Below are 15295 nucleotides of genomic sequence, written 5' to 3'. Positions count from 1 at the left end.
ATCGTCTCTGTAATCGACATGAGTACTCTTTTCTTCCTTTGGATATTTTTATATTCTTTTATATACTCTCCTAAAATACATCCTATATTATTATCGCGACAATCTCTAATAGCCACAGATTTTTTGATAAACTAGACACTACAGACGCGCGCTACGCGCGCGCTATTTATCTTTAACATTTCACTATTAACCCTATTATACACAACTGTCAAAATATACAATGACAGCTGCAAATGAAGTAAGCGCAGCAAGAAAACCAATCGGCATCGCGGAAAAGCGGCAACAATAAACTTCACATCTCCTTTTTAGAAAAGGATTTTTAATCAGTGTTTAAAAAAACAAGAAGCTAATATAATATTTAGACATTACACAATTTAAGTAACTAAGATAATTTCAGTAACTTAAATAGATTCCGCAATCGTTTCATTAAAAAAGATGGTAAAAAGATTTAACAATAGAATCGTCAATTATTTTATAGTCAAGTTTTATATTTTATTCAAATTATTTTATATAGAATTTGAAATAAAAATGATTCAGTACGTTGTATAATTAAGCGTCACGCGGGTTGAAAATTATACGATTGGATTTTACGAGCTATTGACTTGCTTTGCTATCGCGGCGGATCGTTCTCGCCAAGATCCCTGGTAAGAGGCAATACGTTGATACACTCGAGGATGCCCGAATCGCTGCGCTGGCATCTTGACGCGGCACCTTTTCTCGTAATCGAAACTTCCCTTCTTTTCCCGACACTTTCGCAACTGCATCGACTGCACTCGAAGCCTAAAAGTACCAGGAGCTATCTTGCAATGTGCCAACTCGCGATGCTCGAGGACACTCCTCGGGGTTTGCTTGCGATACCAAGTTTCTTTCCATGTGTCTTCTGACGTATTAGATATACTTTAAAGAATTCAACGCGATTGTCTTTTCAACAGATTCTTCGATATTTAGAATTTAAAACTCACATTAGACGATTTATAATTTATGTAAGAATTCAATCGAGAGTTTATTATAAATTATAAAGAATATTTATAGCTTTATTTGCCATATAAAAAATATTTAAAAAATTAAAATATACGATATATAAAATTATAAATAGAAATCCATTCTGTAATTTGATACAGATTATAGATCTTAAAGTTTTGGGCTTTAATGTTTTAATATTAAATCTGTTGATAATTAAAGCTCAAATGAAATATCTGTTAAGATAAAGTTATAAGCATGACGATGAAGTCAAGCAAATAAAAGCAGCTTTCTGAGAAGGAGATGATATAATGTAAATTTTTTTACGTCTACATTGTCTACAGGATTCGTTAAATCGGACAAAATGTCTAATGTTATATTTCTTGTTCTTTTCCAGGTGAGTATTCGCCCAAGTTGATGGAAACGTCTTATCTTTCTTCTGCGGCGTCAGGTATTTATAGTGGAAAAACCATTTGCATAATTAAACCTTAATTTACGATTCTACAACTGATACCCATTAAGAAACGAGAATGTGATTTTCTCCGAAACAAAATCTAACTGCATTCAATCTCTGAGAAGAAAAAAGAAATTTCTTTATTATCATTATCGGAGATTATCGTATTTACATCGATTTTCGACTTTACTCCTTTTTACCGCACTGTGCTATTTGAAGGAACTTGAAGGAGTTCGCGATACGAGAAGTAAATGTTATCGCCGGCAATGATATTACTGGCTATAAGAAGACGCAATTAATTTAACGAACTTAATTCCAACGAGGTCACTGTCCGATTTAGCTCCAATTCGCGTTCAACCAGCGTTTTTCCCATTGGCACTTGTCCTCTTTTTTTCTGTCACTTTTTCTGTCGACACGAAAGACTTTGCTCATTGTTCGGAAAACGCACTTCGAAACTCTCTCGCAAAGTTGGAACGTTTTCTTCAAATGTTCGCGCACTCTTCGGGAGAGAGAAATATCTTTTCGATAACTTCAATCAACACTGCCGGCATTCTTCCGAGATGAACGTCATCCCGGTTGAATCGCGAATTTCAAAACTATCAATCAAACTCACGTTGCGTGATATTATTGCCCGTGTTTCGCATAAACGTCGACGTCGCGTTGAAGTTCAGTAGTAAATCGTTTCTCGGTCATTAATTCGATTACGTCGTCCGCTGGCAACCGTGATTAAACGTAGTTATAAATTATGAAGATTATTGCTTGAAATTTGCACTGGCTTAACGTGACATGATCTAATAAATTACATAGCTACTTCACTTGTGCACTCTGACCTTTTGATATTACAAATTAATTCTTTCTTCGAGTAAATTAGTTAGCATTTTTAATTTTGTAATGGATTTTGAAATTTTATAAATTGTACATATTTTTTAAAATTATTATGAGAACTTTTGTTTTAAAATTTATCATAATTTTTCTAATTCATGGCGATTGTTGTATGCACGCTGCCATTTGTACATGACTGATGTAAAGACACTGTTAAATATAAAGTTGAAAGATAAAATTTAAACCAATAACATTTTATTATTTTTAACTACCTAATAATACTGTTTTGTGTTAAAATAATAAATTTTGAGACAAAACAAAATGTTAATTTAACTAAATTAACATTGTTTTAGTTAAATTAACGATATATTGAGTAGGAGCAGTGGCGATTTATATAGAAATAGTTGAAAATGACTCAAATTTTATAATTTGACACTGCGAATTTAACAATGGATAGCGACCGACTCTATTTAGTCACTGTTTCGGGGCTAGTGGCAGATGCTTAATTTGTACATTTGTAAGTTTCGGGCGCATTAGTTGTTCTCTTCCGACATCGATCCTCGGTATGCCCCGCGATATTAGTTGCCGGGAAGATATATTTTACTAATAGTTTTCTTAGTTGGTCGACGATGTTCGGATATCTGGAACGCGTATCTAGATCGTGGAATTCCGAGTTTCCGGCGAAACTTGGACTTTCGGCGTGCCTCGATCCGCATATTTGCTAAGCTACAGTTATTTACTTTGGAGGGAAAAACAAATTTTAAGTAACTTCTTCCACTGCGTTTTTACGACGAAGAAAGGGGTCGAATATTTCATCTCGTGTGAGAGAATTTACTGAACTCGGTATGCCGTTGCACCACATAAAGAAATACATAACTGTATATTACACAGTAAAAAATAAAATGTTAATCGTAACATTTTTCAAATGTCCCAGAAAGTCCACTCTAAATTTTATGTTAAAATAACTCATTCATCGTGTGTTACTTGTTGACAAATTAGAAATGTTAATTTATTGACACTATATTTTACATTTATATGTGTTCTTTTAACTTTAAGTATAATGTAAAAATAACTTGTACAAAATGTCGATATGACACTTTCGTCTGATTTAATGTAACTCTTACAAAATGTATATTATATACATTTTATTTTGAGTTATATTAACACATATTTTAGTAAATTTGATTATTTTATATGTCAAAGTTTACGATTATTTGAAAATTTACTTTAACTTTTGTTTATGTTAAAATAACTTTAAGACGTGTTGATTTTTTGAAATAATTATGTTAAAAGAACTCAAAATAATGTTCAATTTCTAAATGACATACATAAAGTGTTAGTTATCACGTTGACATAAATATAACACATGAAAATGTTACGAAAATAATAACATAGCTGTTGTATGTTAATTTTAAATTGAAATAATAGTCAAATCTTGGTAACACAAGAATATTTTAACATTTGGACGTACGATTTTTTACTGTGTATTCAGTGTATACGTAAGTCTACATGGATCACAGAAAACGCTTGTCTCACAAAGACTTTCCTCCTTTCCGATTGAGATCCTCGACACTCTGTCTCCTCTCTTTTCTGATAATCTAATTTCATCACCGATTAAACGTACTTTCGGAACCGTAGGGGAGACAAAGATTTCAATTAACAGCGACGTCGCAGTACATTAAACGACGTCAAGATTTCATCGCGAACTGGCCTCAAAATTTCACACCAAGTTTACAAGTCTCGCTTACGGCTAAGTTTTCGTAAGCTGTCGACGTCGTGCATCTCGAGCTTAGAGATGCGCGCTTCCTCGGATAGCGGAGCCACCCGCGCCGTTGTTTTAATTAAATCCGACCGGGAAGTATCGAAGAATCTCTCGACCGGCGAAATAGGCGGTGACGGGTTCGTGTCGTTCGTTTTGCTCGATACACGTTGCCCGAATTACTTTGGAATAACCAGACACGTTAACGGAAAGCCCGCTTCGATTCGACGACGTGCAGGATGCATTCGGGAACACCCGGAAGGCAGACATCAAAGCTTCTATCCGAGAAGTTGTCGATTCACCTGCTGTTTCACTCTCGAGCTGTCGTGCTCTTCCGAACATTTATCTCGTCTAAGTTTTTTCTACAGATCGCGTGATTCGAACGTGAACTAAATTTTTGAAACGTCCGTCGGGAGAAATTTTCAGCGACGTTTCCTCCAGCCGTAAAATGTGTTTGCTACTATAGAGTCTCGTTGACTTTGATAATTTATTGTTCTTATGTATAGGTGACGTATGTATGTATATTATGCAGTGAATGTATAAAATTAATCACGATCTAAACGAAGAAAAATCAAATTATTGAAATAATTTTAACCTGATTTGATCGTTAAAAGAGGATAACGCTGTTTCTTAGCGTTTGTGAAGTTCTCCAGTGGGAAAATAATCCCGAAGGAAGAATATTGTCCCTTGTTAGGGATAGTGGCGGATTTAACGGAGGCGGCACAATATGACATCTTCGCCATAACTCATCGGAACCCGCACGGGTCTCGTTGTATAAGCGGAAACGGCGATCGGTTATCTCGCAGCTGGATGCAGTTCCGTTTCGCACGATCCTCGGCAGCAATAATTACGCTCAACGACGCTAATGGGCGATTAATTATTTCCCGGCGCATCTTTGCAAGTTTACGCGCGATCGCTGAACTCCTCTTAGCGAGTAAACCGACTTGCGAGTAATTAATTACGGGATATTGTTTACGATTCTCGCGTGCAAAGGCAAAAGCGCGCAATATTACATACAACGGCCGTTTCGAATCGCCGGTATGCCGGATTCGCGAGATCCGCCTCGTTGTAGCGGCCAAGTCCATCGTTAAAAGCTACTCCTCGCTAACGAGTTTCTTGCGCGCCTCCGGTCCCAACGTCGATAAATCGTCCAATTTGGGGCGCCTACATGCGAGCTGTAAATTCGCGTTTATTCGGTCCGAGCCATCAAGCCAAGAGGCTTTCTCCGTCTTCGCGGAGGCAATAACCATTTGCCCGTTGCATGGAATTTCATCTAATTCGGAAATAAATAGCTGAGTATTCGTAGAACGAAAACAACATTGCAATTAGGAAAAATATCAACAAATATATTAGAAACCAAAGTATCTCACTATTTAAAGGAACCGTTTCTTTTTTTAATCAACCTTAGAACATTTTTCGGAATAATTACACTTCAATTATTTCTAAAGTTTTCGAATTGACAAGGATATTTTTGCGTTTTACGATCGCGTTCAATGATCTCAGATAGACAGATTTGTTGTCAGTTAATGTTGCTAAAAATTTCTCTAAAGATTAGATATCGATAACTTGATAGTAGTGTGTAATAACAGCGCTATAAATCAATGCCACTCGCAGATCCTAGCTCGCTTTAATTCTGACCTTTTTTGCCGACCTCCCGGAAGAACTGAGAATGCATCCTGGTCTTATCTAGTGCTACGACTGCAATTACTCTGTAAAAGGTGGGATAAACGCAGTCGGCGTCGCCCTTTATTCTCAGGACCTTAGACGACCCAGAAACATCCTATTTTCTATGCTGAGCCATGCCGAGCGCTGTCGGTCCACGAATAGTAATTATTGCGGCGAAAGTAGTGGCGTTTATCGTCTCGAGTATCAAACGAATCATTTATTTAAAGCGCGATTCTAATCTCGTAAATTGAAGAGGGTGTGAAAAAGGCTGAGCAGAACTAAACCGTAAAATGTCAGACTGGCAAAGTAAAAAAGAAGTAACACCGTTTCAATGACATTTGATCATCTTCAACCTACGAGAAATGTCATCGTAATGCCACAAACTATGATATATATGCACAGATTGCGATATAACAATCGACAATATTTATAACATAGACATAAACGTTCGCATCACACCGATATTCAGGAGACGATTGAATTGTTTTCTCGTTGAATATCAATAACTCGAAAGCGTGGGCGACTTTCCCGAAGAAAAATGAGTGGAATGAATTGACGATCGACTTCGGCCATTAATCAGATGGTGCGGACAGCAGACGGCATCGCGGCATGGCGAATGAAATGGCTGCGCTCGGCGCAACGGATCGGCCGTCGCGTAGACTCGATCGTAGATGCTAATGACCCGACAAATTTTCCGATTGTTCGCCGGCAGTCAGTAGAACTCGCGCTCGAGTGATAAACGAGCCCGAGATTCCGATGGATTGAGGTCTGGCGCGAAAAAGTCGACCGAGGCTTCCGACGTTCATTCTTGGCGACGCTGCGCTCTAAGGAATGGCGAAAATAGAATTCCCACGTCTTTGTGACGAACGACCCTTTGGCGGCAACGCTTTTTACGATGAACATGAACTTTGAATAAAACAATAGAATTATTTATTCTTCCACGCGCAATGATTAATTTCATTGAGTCACTTGATAAAGTTTTAAAAGTTACTCTTCCTAAGACGAGTACAATACAAAATAACAAAACTCGAATAACAATAATAATTGTTAGCGTATTAACTTCGTTAGATATTTTTATACTTTCCTGCATAATAATTCATATTTTTATCACTTTCTTTTATATTTTACACTGAGAAAAAAAAATCGTAGATTCAAAGAAATATTATTTGATTCAACTAAATGCAGCGGTCACGGGCTGTCAAGCTAACATTTGTTAATTCAAAAAATATTATATTTAAATAGATTCAGAATTTCTTGATATTACTCACGTATATTTGATTTAAATATATTAATATTTGCATTAAACAAATCACTACAACTAAACGAGTTTAGTCAAATTTACAACATTTTTTTCTCAGTGTATAATTTGCTGCTGTCGGGAGTGAACTTCATTAAAAAACGACTGGACAACTACATGATTAGCTGCATTTTTTTGTGGAAATACACAAAAAATACAGCCGCTAATGCTGATTCGAGGAAATTAAACCATCAGCTTTTTGTTGCTCTCTTAATAGAGTGACCTAATTTACACTTCCGTCCTGTTTCGGTCCATCTTGCCTCCACGGATATCGCTGGAAGAGAGAAATTCCTTGCGGCAACGGCTTGCCAATTGAAATCCGCCACAAAAGAAGAAAATGAGAACTTTCCTCTGAAGAAGCCGACGGAAGAGGACGCGAACCATTTTTGTGGGTTAGAATGCGAGCAATCGGACCTCATTGAGCATTCTTTTCTCTCCTTAAGATTCGTTTGAAGATAGAGTCATCACGGCTTTTATCTCCTTTCTTCGACTAAAGCGCCGCGCAAATGCATAAACGGGGTTCGACAGGATAATCAGATATCTAGCCGAAAGAAATTCTACCGCGCGATTCTGCAAATAGCCTATTCTCCTCCGGCGGAAACATTTTTCGGCACAAAGGCCCGGCGAAAAATAAGTAAAAGTTACTGTGTAATATGTGAATTAACAATAAAATCATCTTCTCTTGTTAAATTAATATCTGCAATTCATATTGCTCGATACATTTTTTATCAATTCTTTTTTCTTTTTTTAGATCACATCGTCGCATTATCCCTGTTTTTTATTTATTTACTTATCTGAGAAAAATTTCGTTTAATATCCAACATTTGTCTTTATTATGTCTCCGAGCGAGCGCTCAGAGCTTTCAGTTACCGAATAAAGACATGACTGTTGTTATCATACTAGCTGCACACTTTCCATACATATACGAGAATTTACCTTCGCGATGTTTTGTCACTGATATACCTTCGTGCTCCGGAATATGCGGTTGCCAGGTGCACGGAAGACCTTTCCTTCGTATCCGAAACTTTATTTTTCTTACCTATGCCCCTCGCCGAAACTTTCGGCTCGTTTAAAGATATGCTCCGGCGATATTACCACGCACGTGGCGCGCACGGTGACAGAAAATGGTTTTCCTTCGCACTAGAATATGAACTATGAATATGAACTATATATTCCGTTCCCTCTAAATGCCATTCCGGAATTGGATTCGGCGAAATGGCCAAGAAACACATGGCTGCGTGACGTAGGAATCGATATTTATTCATTCCGGCGTTCAGGGACAGAAAGCGTAAAGTATACTTAAGTAAGCTCCGCTACAGCATTCTCTGTACTACTTACTAAAGTAACGACAAATCAAAATATAATCAGAAGTAGTAAAACAACAACGCGGTGGAAGAGAATAAAGTAAAGATTCCTTGCTGAGATACAAATTACATTTAGATCCTCTCGAGAACGCAGCTATGTTTTCGCGGAATTATAATCACGCACCCTTTTGCGTCTTTTTAGAGATTATATATATACGCTGTAAGGTGTGCACTCATATGAGTCAAATGTACGCTCTGCAAAGTTCGGGAAGCGACACTTGGTGAAACAAAATCTAATCTCTTAATTAAATTTCCTGCGTGAAGCTTAATCTCAGCTTTTGTCTCAATGAACATGAAACGGTAATCGCTCCGAAATTCTCGCGGCCATTCTCGGTGTTTTATATTTTTGGATACGGCGATCGATTTTCCTGCATCGAGCAGCAGCGCGAAATGAAAACAATCGCCGAGGTCTGAATTGTCGGCTCGGATAAGCCTGCCTTCGTTTTTCCTGCCCGATACGTACATATTTTTTTTGTGACTTTTCCTCTACCCTTTTATTTTTAGTTTTACATCGCGATGCCGTTTTATGTCCGCATACTAAAAATCGTTTTCGATGCGATAGATATGACAAGTAGGCTGCACGAAATTTCGCCCTTGCCTGCACTGAACGTATCTCGTTTTATCAGATATTTATCGATTATATATTTCAAGAGGTAATGCCTATCTCTTGTGATTTCAAATCTCCGTAAAGTGCCTGTTGAATTTGAATCATTCGTTGGATTTTTTTTTCTGTATACACGTATTATAGATACCTATACATGCTATCTGGATTCGTGCAGTAATTTAGTAACCATTCGGTCGACGTAGGGGCACAAGCCACGTAGGGGAAAGCACGCGTGATTTCGTGAGATGGTTCTGCAGATGCAAATGAATCCATATCAAACGTCCAAGCGAGAGTTTCGAATTGAATCAGCTGTGTCCCTTCCGCATGCGGAACGTCGACGCTTGTACGTCAGCGGACGGTCAGAAAATTAAGGCGATTCAGCGCAGGTGGCATTTGACGCGCATCGAATTAGATTATAATTGCATTCCGCGGACATCAGAACAATTAATTTGTCATGCAAATAATCGTGGAGGCGTCTTTGTCGGAATGCTTTGATAGAATATCCTTATTATTGAATCTGTCATCGTCCATTTCAAAATGACCCTCGTCTTGGCCTTTTCTTGGCATACGTGGGTCAACAGCGTCCGAGCCAAAATGATATCTGCTTGTAACTGTAAAACTTGCAAGCCTGCCAGAAAATATTAAATAAACGATATTTATCAAAATGACTATAAAATCGTCAACTACAATGTAGACAGATGTTTCATAAATTTTTTCAGATTTTTTAAAGTACTTTAAAGTAGGGAAAAATAGCGTTGAACGTGACAGACTCACGTACGCACTTATGTAGTTAGAAGGTACCGAAAAAAGGTATGCACGTTAAGGGTTAACAAAATCGAATTTTTTTTAGTTGTACATAGACAGTATTTTTCTAGGGGTGCGATCGCATTTATCTCATTTTTATGCAAAAGCTGTTATTTGTGTCACGCGCTTCATTCGACCGGGCGTGGATTAAAATGATTAAAACCTTAACATCGCGCTGACATTATTTTATTCAGGACACGCTGACGTCGAGGCCTTCGATATTATTCTGACGCGCACGCAACACATACATTTCCTTCTATTTTTTATCCGCCTGCTCCTAGCCGATTCCCGGTGGAACGCATTTTATTAAGGAAAGTAACGTTTCTTTATTCGCTCCGTAAATTACGTGGAAACCCCGACGTTTCGGATTCTGGTAAATAATCGTATGTACGATACTCTTAGGATACACGCACGTGTAAATACTTCATTGCAGTGTTTCAAATCACAATGCGATGCGCAAAGTGCTCACTATGATTAAACTGAAATACAAAAAAGATTGGTAGAGCTCTGACAATATTTCCTTGTTTATTAGTCTCATATTTTGTACTTGCAATATTTACGATTTCTTCTGACGAAATACATTCTTTATTCTGTACAGAAATTTACTGAGAAAGAAGTTAAATAATATTGTAACATTTTATTTTGCGCATTCAACGCTTTTTACATGTCAAACAATCTTGAGATTGATAGCGAATAATTTGAACTAGCGCCCAACATCGCGAAACTGATAAATCGACGAAGTCGCTCCGTGAAGATACAGTCAAGTAAAAATAATCGAAAACACGCAACAAAAAAATTTAGGATGGACAATGAACAAAGAAATGACACATACAAACGTCGCCTGGAAATTGGTGCCGGGAATTGAACCTCGATGTAAGTCGACGTGTCTGACCATGTGGATCATTTATCACTGCAAACATTTGTCTCTGACATTTGCAGTATGGATAAATGTCAGTTCGAGCGATATGCGGTCTTTTCACACTTGGCACTGCATTCGAAACTTGGAGTCGTTATGAGTTAAACGATGGTTCAAGGGAAAGAAATAATGTGAATTAAATACCAAATTATACAACGCGAGAAACGAATAGAACTTAACATTCATTCCGAGGAATTCTTATGAAATTCTAATGCGCGGAAGAAAGTAACGTAATTTAAGTGCTGGATAGATTTCCACTCGGAAGAAGTGGCAACGCGAGTCGCAGCGAAATTTTGGTCTAAAGCAGGTCGGAAGTAAACGCATTTTTTCTCATCAGTATACAAGAAGGATTACAATTCCTCGAGCGTACAATTTCTTTCCTTGTTTTTCTTCAAGATAATTCCATACTTTTACGATTGCATTTATCTCGGTGCGAAATAGTGGTCGGCGTATATATTACAGAAATAATCGCGGCATTCGCGCCGAACAACAGATGTTTCTCTTCGTCATATTTGCGATCGATGTTATTACGGCGAATAACGATCTGGTTTAACGGGGACGATCATAACCGAGAGGAAGCCCGCGTTTATGTTCGTCGCCATCGTAAACGCGAATCATTGCGCCAACCACTGTTGAAATATGCATTTTTTTGAGATGCATAATGAAAGTTTGTTCGAATAACATCGCTTAATGCGAGATTTGTATCCTGTAAAAATTTATAGCACTTTAACATTATCTCAAAAACATTTATTTCCTGATTTTAGGGGCGAAACCAATTCATCTCTTCTTCTCTCTGTTTCATTTCACGATTTTAAAGTAATTTCAAAAATTCCCTGACATTTCGAAAAAATTTAATATGTTTTTCTGCGAACTGTATTATTTAAGACAAGGCAAGTCTTATTGCAATCCTAATATTGTCAGAGGGGATGATTGTCGCGAACGCTTAAAGTTCTGGTTTCTCGAGAGCTTATTTTCTACCCGCAGGTCTAATAGATCGCCCTGTTTTTTTGTTAGAGACCACCCAGCCGTTAAATTAATATATCGCTTGATAGCCGTCGCCTTTCCCGTCCATCACTGTTCTCCCTTTTCTTCCTCGTGGCAGCCTCGTACTTTTAAGGCTCTGTGTTGCCTTGACGAGGGAGAAAAACGACGTCGGGCTTTCTCCTTGGCTTTTCGCAAATGCATTGCAACCTTCTTTCTTATAAGAAACAATGAACTATTCTCGTGAAAATAGCGATTTTGTGATAAGGCTTTTTTAATAAAAATATTCATGACGGGAAATATCGATATTGGCATAACGAAGCTATATCAGTTTCGTCAAATTCAATTTTAGCGTTTTAATAAACTTCAATCTTAATGCATAAGGACATAATATAATTATAGATACTTTTGGCCCTTTAGATTAAATACAAAATTTAATAGCACATAAGAACATATGGAAATTGAACAAAAATCAAGCTATCGCGCATCTCTCGTGAATGCATCGCTTTATTTTACTTCATATTCTTCCCAACTTGTTTAATTTCTTATTATCGGATATTTTTTCACTACCTTAATTTAACACTACTTTAATAAGCTCGATCCTGGAAGTTTCGATCGAAACTAAGATACGCATTTATCTTACACTCTTGCGTTCGTGAAAAGTGTATTGTACCAGAACATTACAATTAGCGACACGGTCGATCGACGATTTAATTGCGACGCGAGGGGCGGCGGTTCTCCATTGTCTGATCAAGATACGCCTCGCTCTCAGGGATTGCACTGCCGGCAATTTAAGCGCCTTTTCAAAGTACCGGCGTGGGGTGTCGTGTCATCGGTGCACGTCGGGATACTCTGACGAGCCGAGCACCTGCTAATTCTTCGTCGGCGCCTGGCAGCAATTAACTCTCTTCAGCGTCCGATATAAACCGGTCAATACAAGTTCATTACGTTGACCCGTCCCAATACACGATATGCCCGATTACATCGACGTGACACTGTTGGTACTTCAAAGAAAAAGATACGGCTGAATGATTCCGAAATGTCTGATAATTTTATCGAAATATTCCATTCGTAAAATTATGGATGTTATTAAATCTTGTCAAATAAGATCGATCGTATTGTTTGTAACAACGAGAAAAAGGTATGACATTATCTTAGACGTGCGATTATAGGATCTAGACATGATCGGGCTATTTCGAATCTACGTTTATTTAAGATGAGTTGTTCGATGTTTATGTAGAAGAGCTCATTTAACAAAAATTCTCCGCCGATTTTTCGAATTATAGAGATAATGCATCGGGTGCTGCCTTATTCGTAAATTGTCAAACGTTAAAACCGATTTGAAAGCTTTCGATGCAGATTTGCATTTCCGTATTGTTTATCGACCCACTGTGTGTATATACACGGCAATACCGAATCACCGTCAGTGACCGTCGTGCTAATTGCGTTAGCATGTATTTGCCAACTAGTTAAACGGCTGCTAATATTTGCTCCCGGGACCTTGAAGTGCATTTGAATGTACGCAACGCGACGAGGTAATCACCGGTTCTAGTAATGACCTGCAAATGAATCTACTAGGACTACTAGTATCAGGCTTATACTAGTATCAGGCGGCCTCAGCAAGGGAGATGAAAAATTAATTCGTGTCAAGCCAACATTCTTGTTCATAATTTATTAACAATACAGTCCAGAAATTTATGCAAATTGATTCTGTCGCCTGCGCGCGAATGTCTTACGTAACACAAGAAACCGAGTTTCCTGTTCACGTAACGCTTCTCGGTTGGAAATAAGAATCTTTGCGCGTATTTTCTGCATACCCGTATTATGTGTGTGCGGTTTCTTCTCTGCCCACAAATTCAAACTCTATGTAATTGCACAGAAAAGAATTTTTAAAGCTAATGAAATTTAACAATGCGAAAGAGTTTAAGGTTTTATTAAAGAAAATCTGTTCTGCATCTTCTGAAATTTTTCCATATATTACCATCCCTTAGTTAGTTTTTCCAGGTTATTTTACATGAGAATGCCCGAAAAGAATACCCGAAAATTTATGGCCGCTAGTGAGCGCGCTCTTCCCCTAAATAGAGCTATGTAGAGAGAGCGTAACTCTGACTGGCGAGATGCGATAAGAATTGTTACACACCCAGAAAAGCATCTCCAGGCGAGCTTAGTTCGTGCGGGAATATAAAAGACTCCATTTAAAAATTGAGACGCCACCGAGTTCCGAGCAATGTACCAAATGTAATATGCATCACTAACTATAAGTATTAGCTCCCGCATGCTCAGGAATTCCGAATTTTAGGAAATGGATTATTTTTCCGAACAACAAAGAATAGAAAGAACAATTAATTTATATAATCTATATTACATAACAACGCAATAATGCTTGAGAATTTTTCATATAAAAAACTAAATTATATCTCTTCATCAATCTTCCATCAATATTTAGAAGTGATATTGAAAGCTGTTTTAATATTGAACAATATTCAGAAATTTTTGGAAAAAGATTCCCAAAATTGTAAGTAGAATCTTTGTATTCTGAAAATTTTTTTACAGTTAGACAAAATCATTAAACCTCTAAGCTAGAAATACAAAATTTTTCGCGGACGAATGCTTTTACGTAACCGTTTATCATTGCATGACCAAGCGTAGTCAGATAGCGACTAGTTTTATTCATGATTTTTATGCGTCAACAGTTGGTAAATAGCGAAATTATGTAGTATTTGTTATTTGAACCTGGCCCGCTCGTCGTACAGGAACAAAAGCTCAGAATATACTCGTGTTTATTGCTTTACTTTTTTCTGAACGCTTAATATATCGCGTATAACTTTCTACCGATTAATTTCGGTCGCAAATCAAGATTAAATCTAGGTTAATGAGAAAATAATTTCGTATTTACTCCCTAGCACAATTAACAATAGTTAATGACTGCACTTTCGAGGAGTCAACAGCGGTTATTGTACTTTACGTGAGGTCGGAGGGCACGCCAGCGAGAACGTCGTTAAACGAACCGGATTCTCCTTTCAGCGAGACCCTTCCAATCCTGACAAATCGCCCGCGACACCTTCCAAAGTACACACACACCTTCCCGGCAGCTTTAAACCACAAAAGATCCCGCTCCGGCTTTTCGCCCCGTGCTCTGCGTTTCCTTTTGCGATGCGCGCCGCGTTGGAGATTTTATCTCATCGTTCATCTCGGCGTCTCATGCTATCCTTCCTTATTATCCGCAGACTGCGACGTCTTAATAGCGCGAATTTAGCGAGAATTTCGAGTGCTGTCCTCGTAAGAGCGGCCATCGATGGTGAACGCCCTCGACGCGCGATAAAATGCTTTATCTTCTCACTATATCATAAACGTCTCGCGTTATCATCATTAGCGTCTTCATCCGTCGTTCCGCGTCATTATCCACCGTCCGATACTTTACACTACGGCATACCTGCTGTAGGAAGCGAGATCCACCGCCGACTCCTACTCCTCTCTCTCTCTCTCTCTATGCTCTCACTTAAAATCTTATCTTGCGACCGGAATTAGAGCCTAAGTACTCTTTTCCGTCGTTTTTTATACAGAAGATAATTTAGTTTGTTTTTTAATTGTCGATGAATCATCGCTACATTAAGCTAAAAATAATAATTCGTCTCTCTTACTACGTCAAAAAATTATTCCTTATTAGCA

The 15295-nt window shown here is 38.0% G+C and overlaps 1 protein-coding gene across 29 annotated transcripts in view; it reads left to right on the top strand.

Annotated features, from left to right (window-relative positions):
• LOC112453394 (MAP7 domain-containing protein 1-like) overlaps positions 1 to 15295 on the top strand; it is a 145030-nt gene that overhangs the window by 106898 nt on the left and 22837 nt on the right. For 4 of the 29 annotated variants that reach the window (XM_025014156.1, XM_025014164.1, XM_025014159.1 and 1 more), the window contains one exon: positions 1358 to 1411. The exons of the other annotated variants lie outside the window; for them this stretch is intronic. In XM_025014156.1, the coding sequence (XP_024869924.1) occupies positions 1358 to 1411 (54 nt within the window). The remainder of the gene's footprint in view (positions 1 to 1357; positions 1412 to 15295) is intronic. 29 annotated transcript variants of the gene reach the window in all.

This window comes from Temnothorax curvispinosus, unplaced genomic scaffold (genome assembly GCF_003070985.1).
Source record: "Temnothorax curvispinosus isolate PA1 unplaced genomic scaffold, ASM307098v1 QBEX01004290.1, whole genome shotgun sequence".
Classification (NCBI taxonomy): Eukaryota; Metazoa; Arthropoda; class Insecta; order Hymenoptera; family Formicidae; genus Temnothorax; species Temnothorax curvispinosus.
This window is presented reverse-complemented; position numbering and strand designations above follow the sequence as displayed.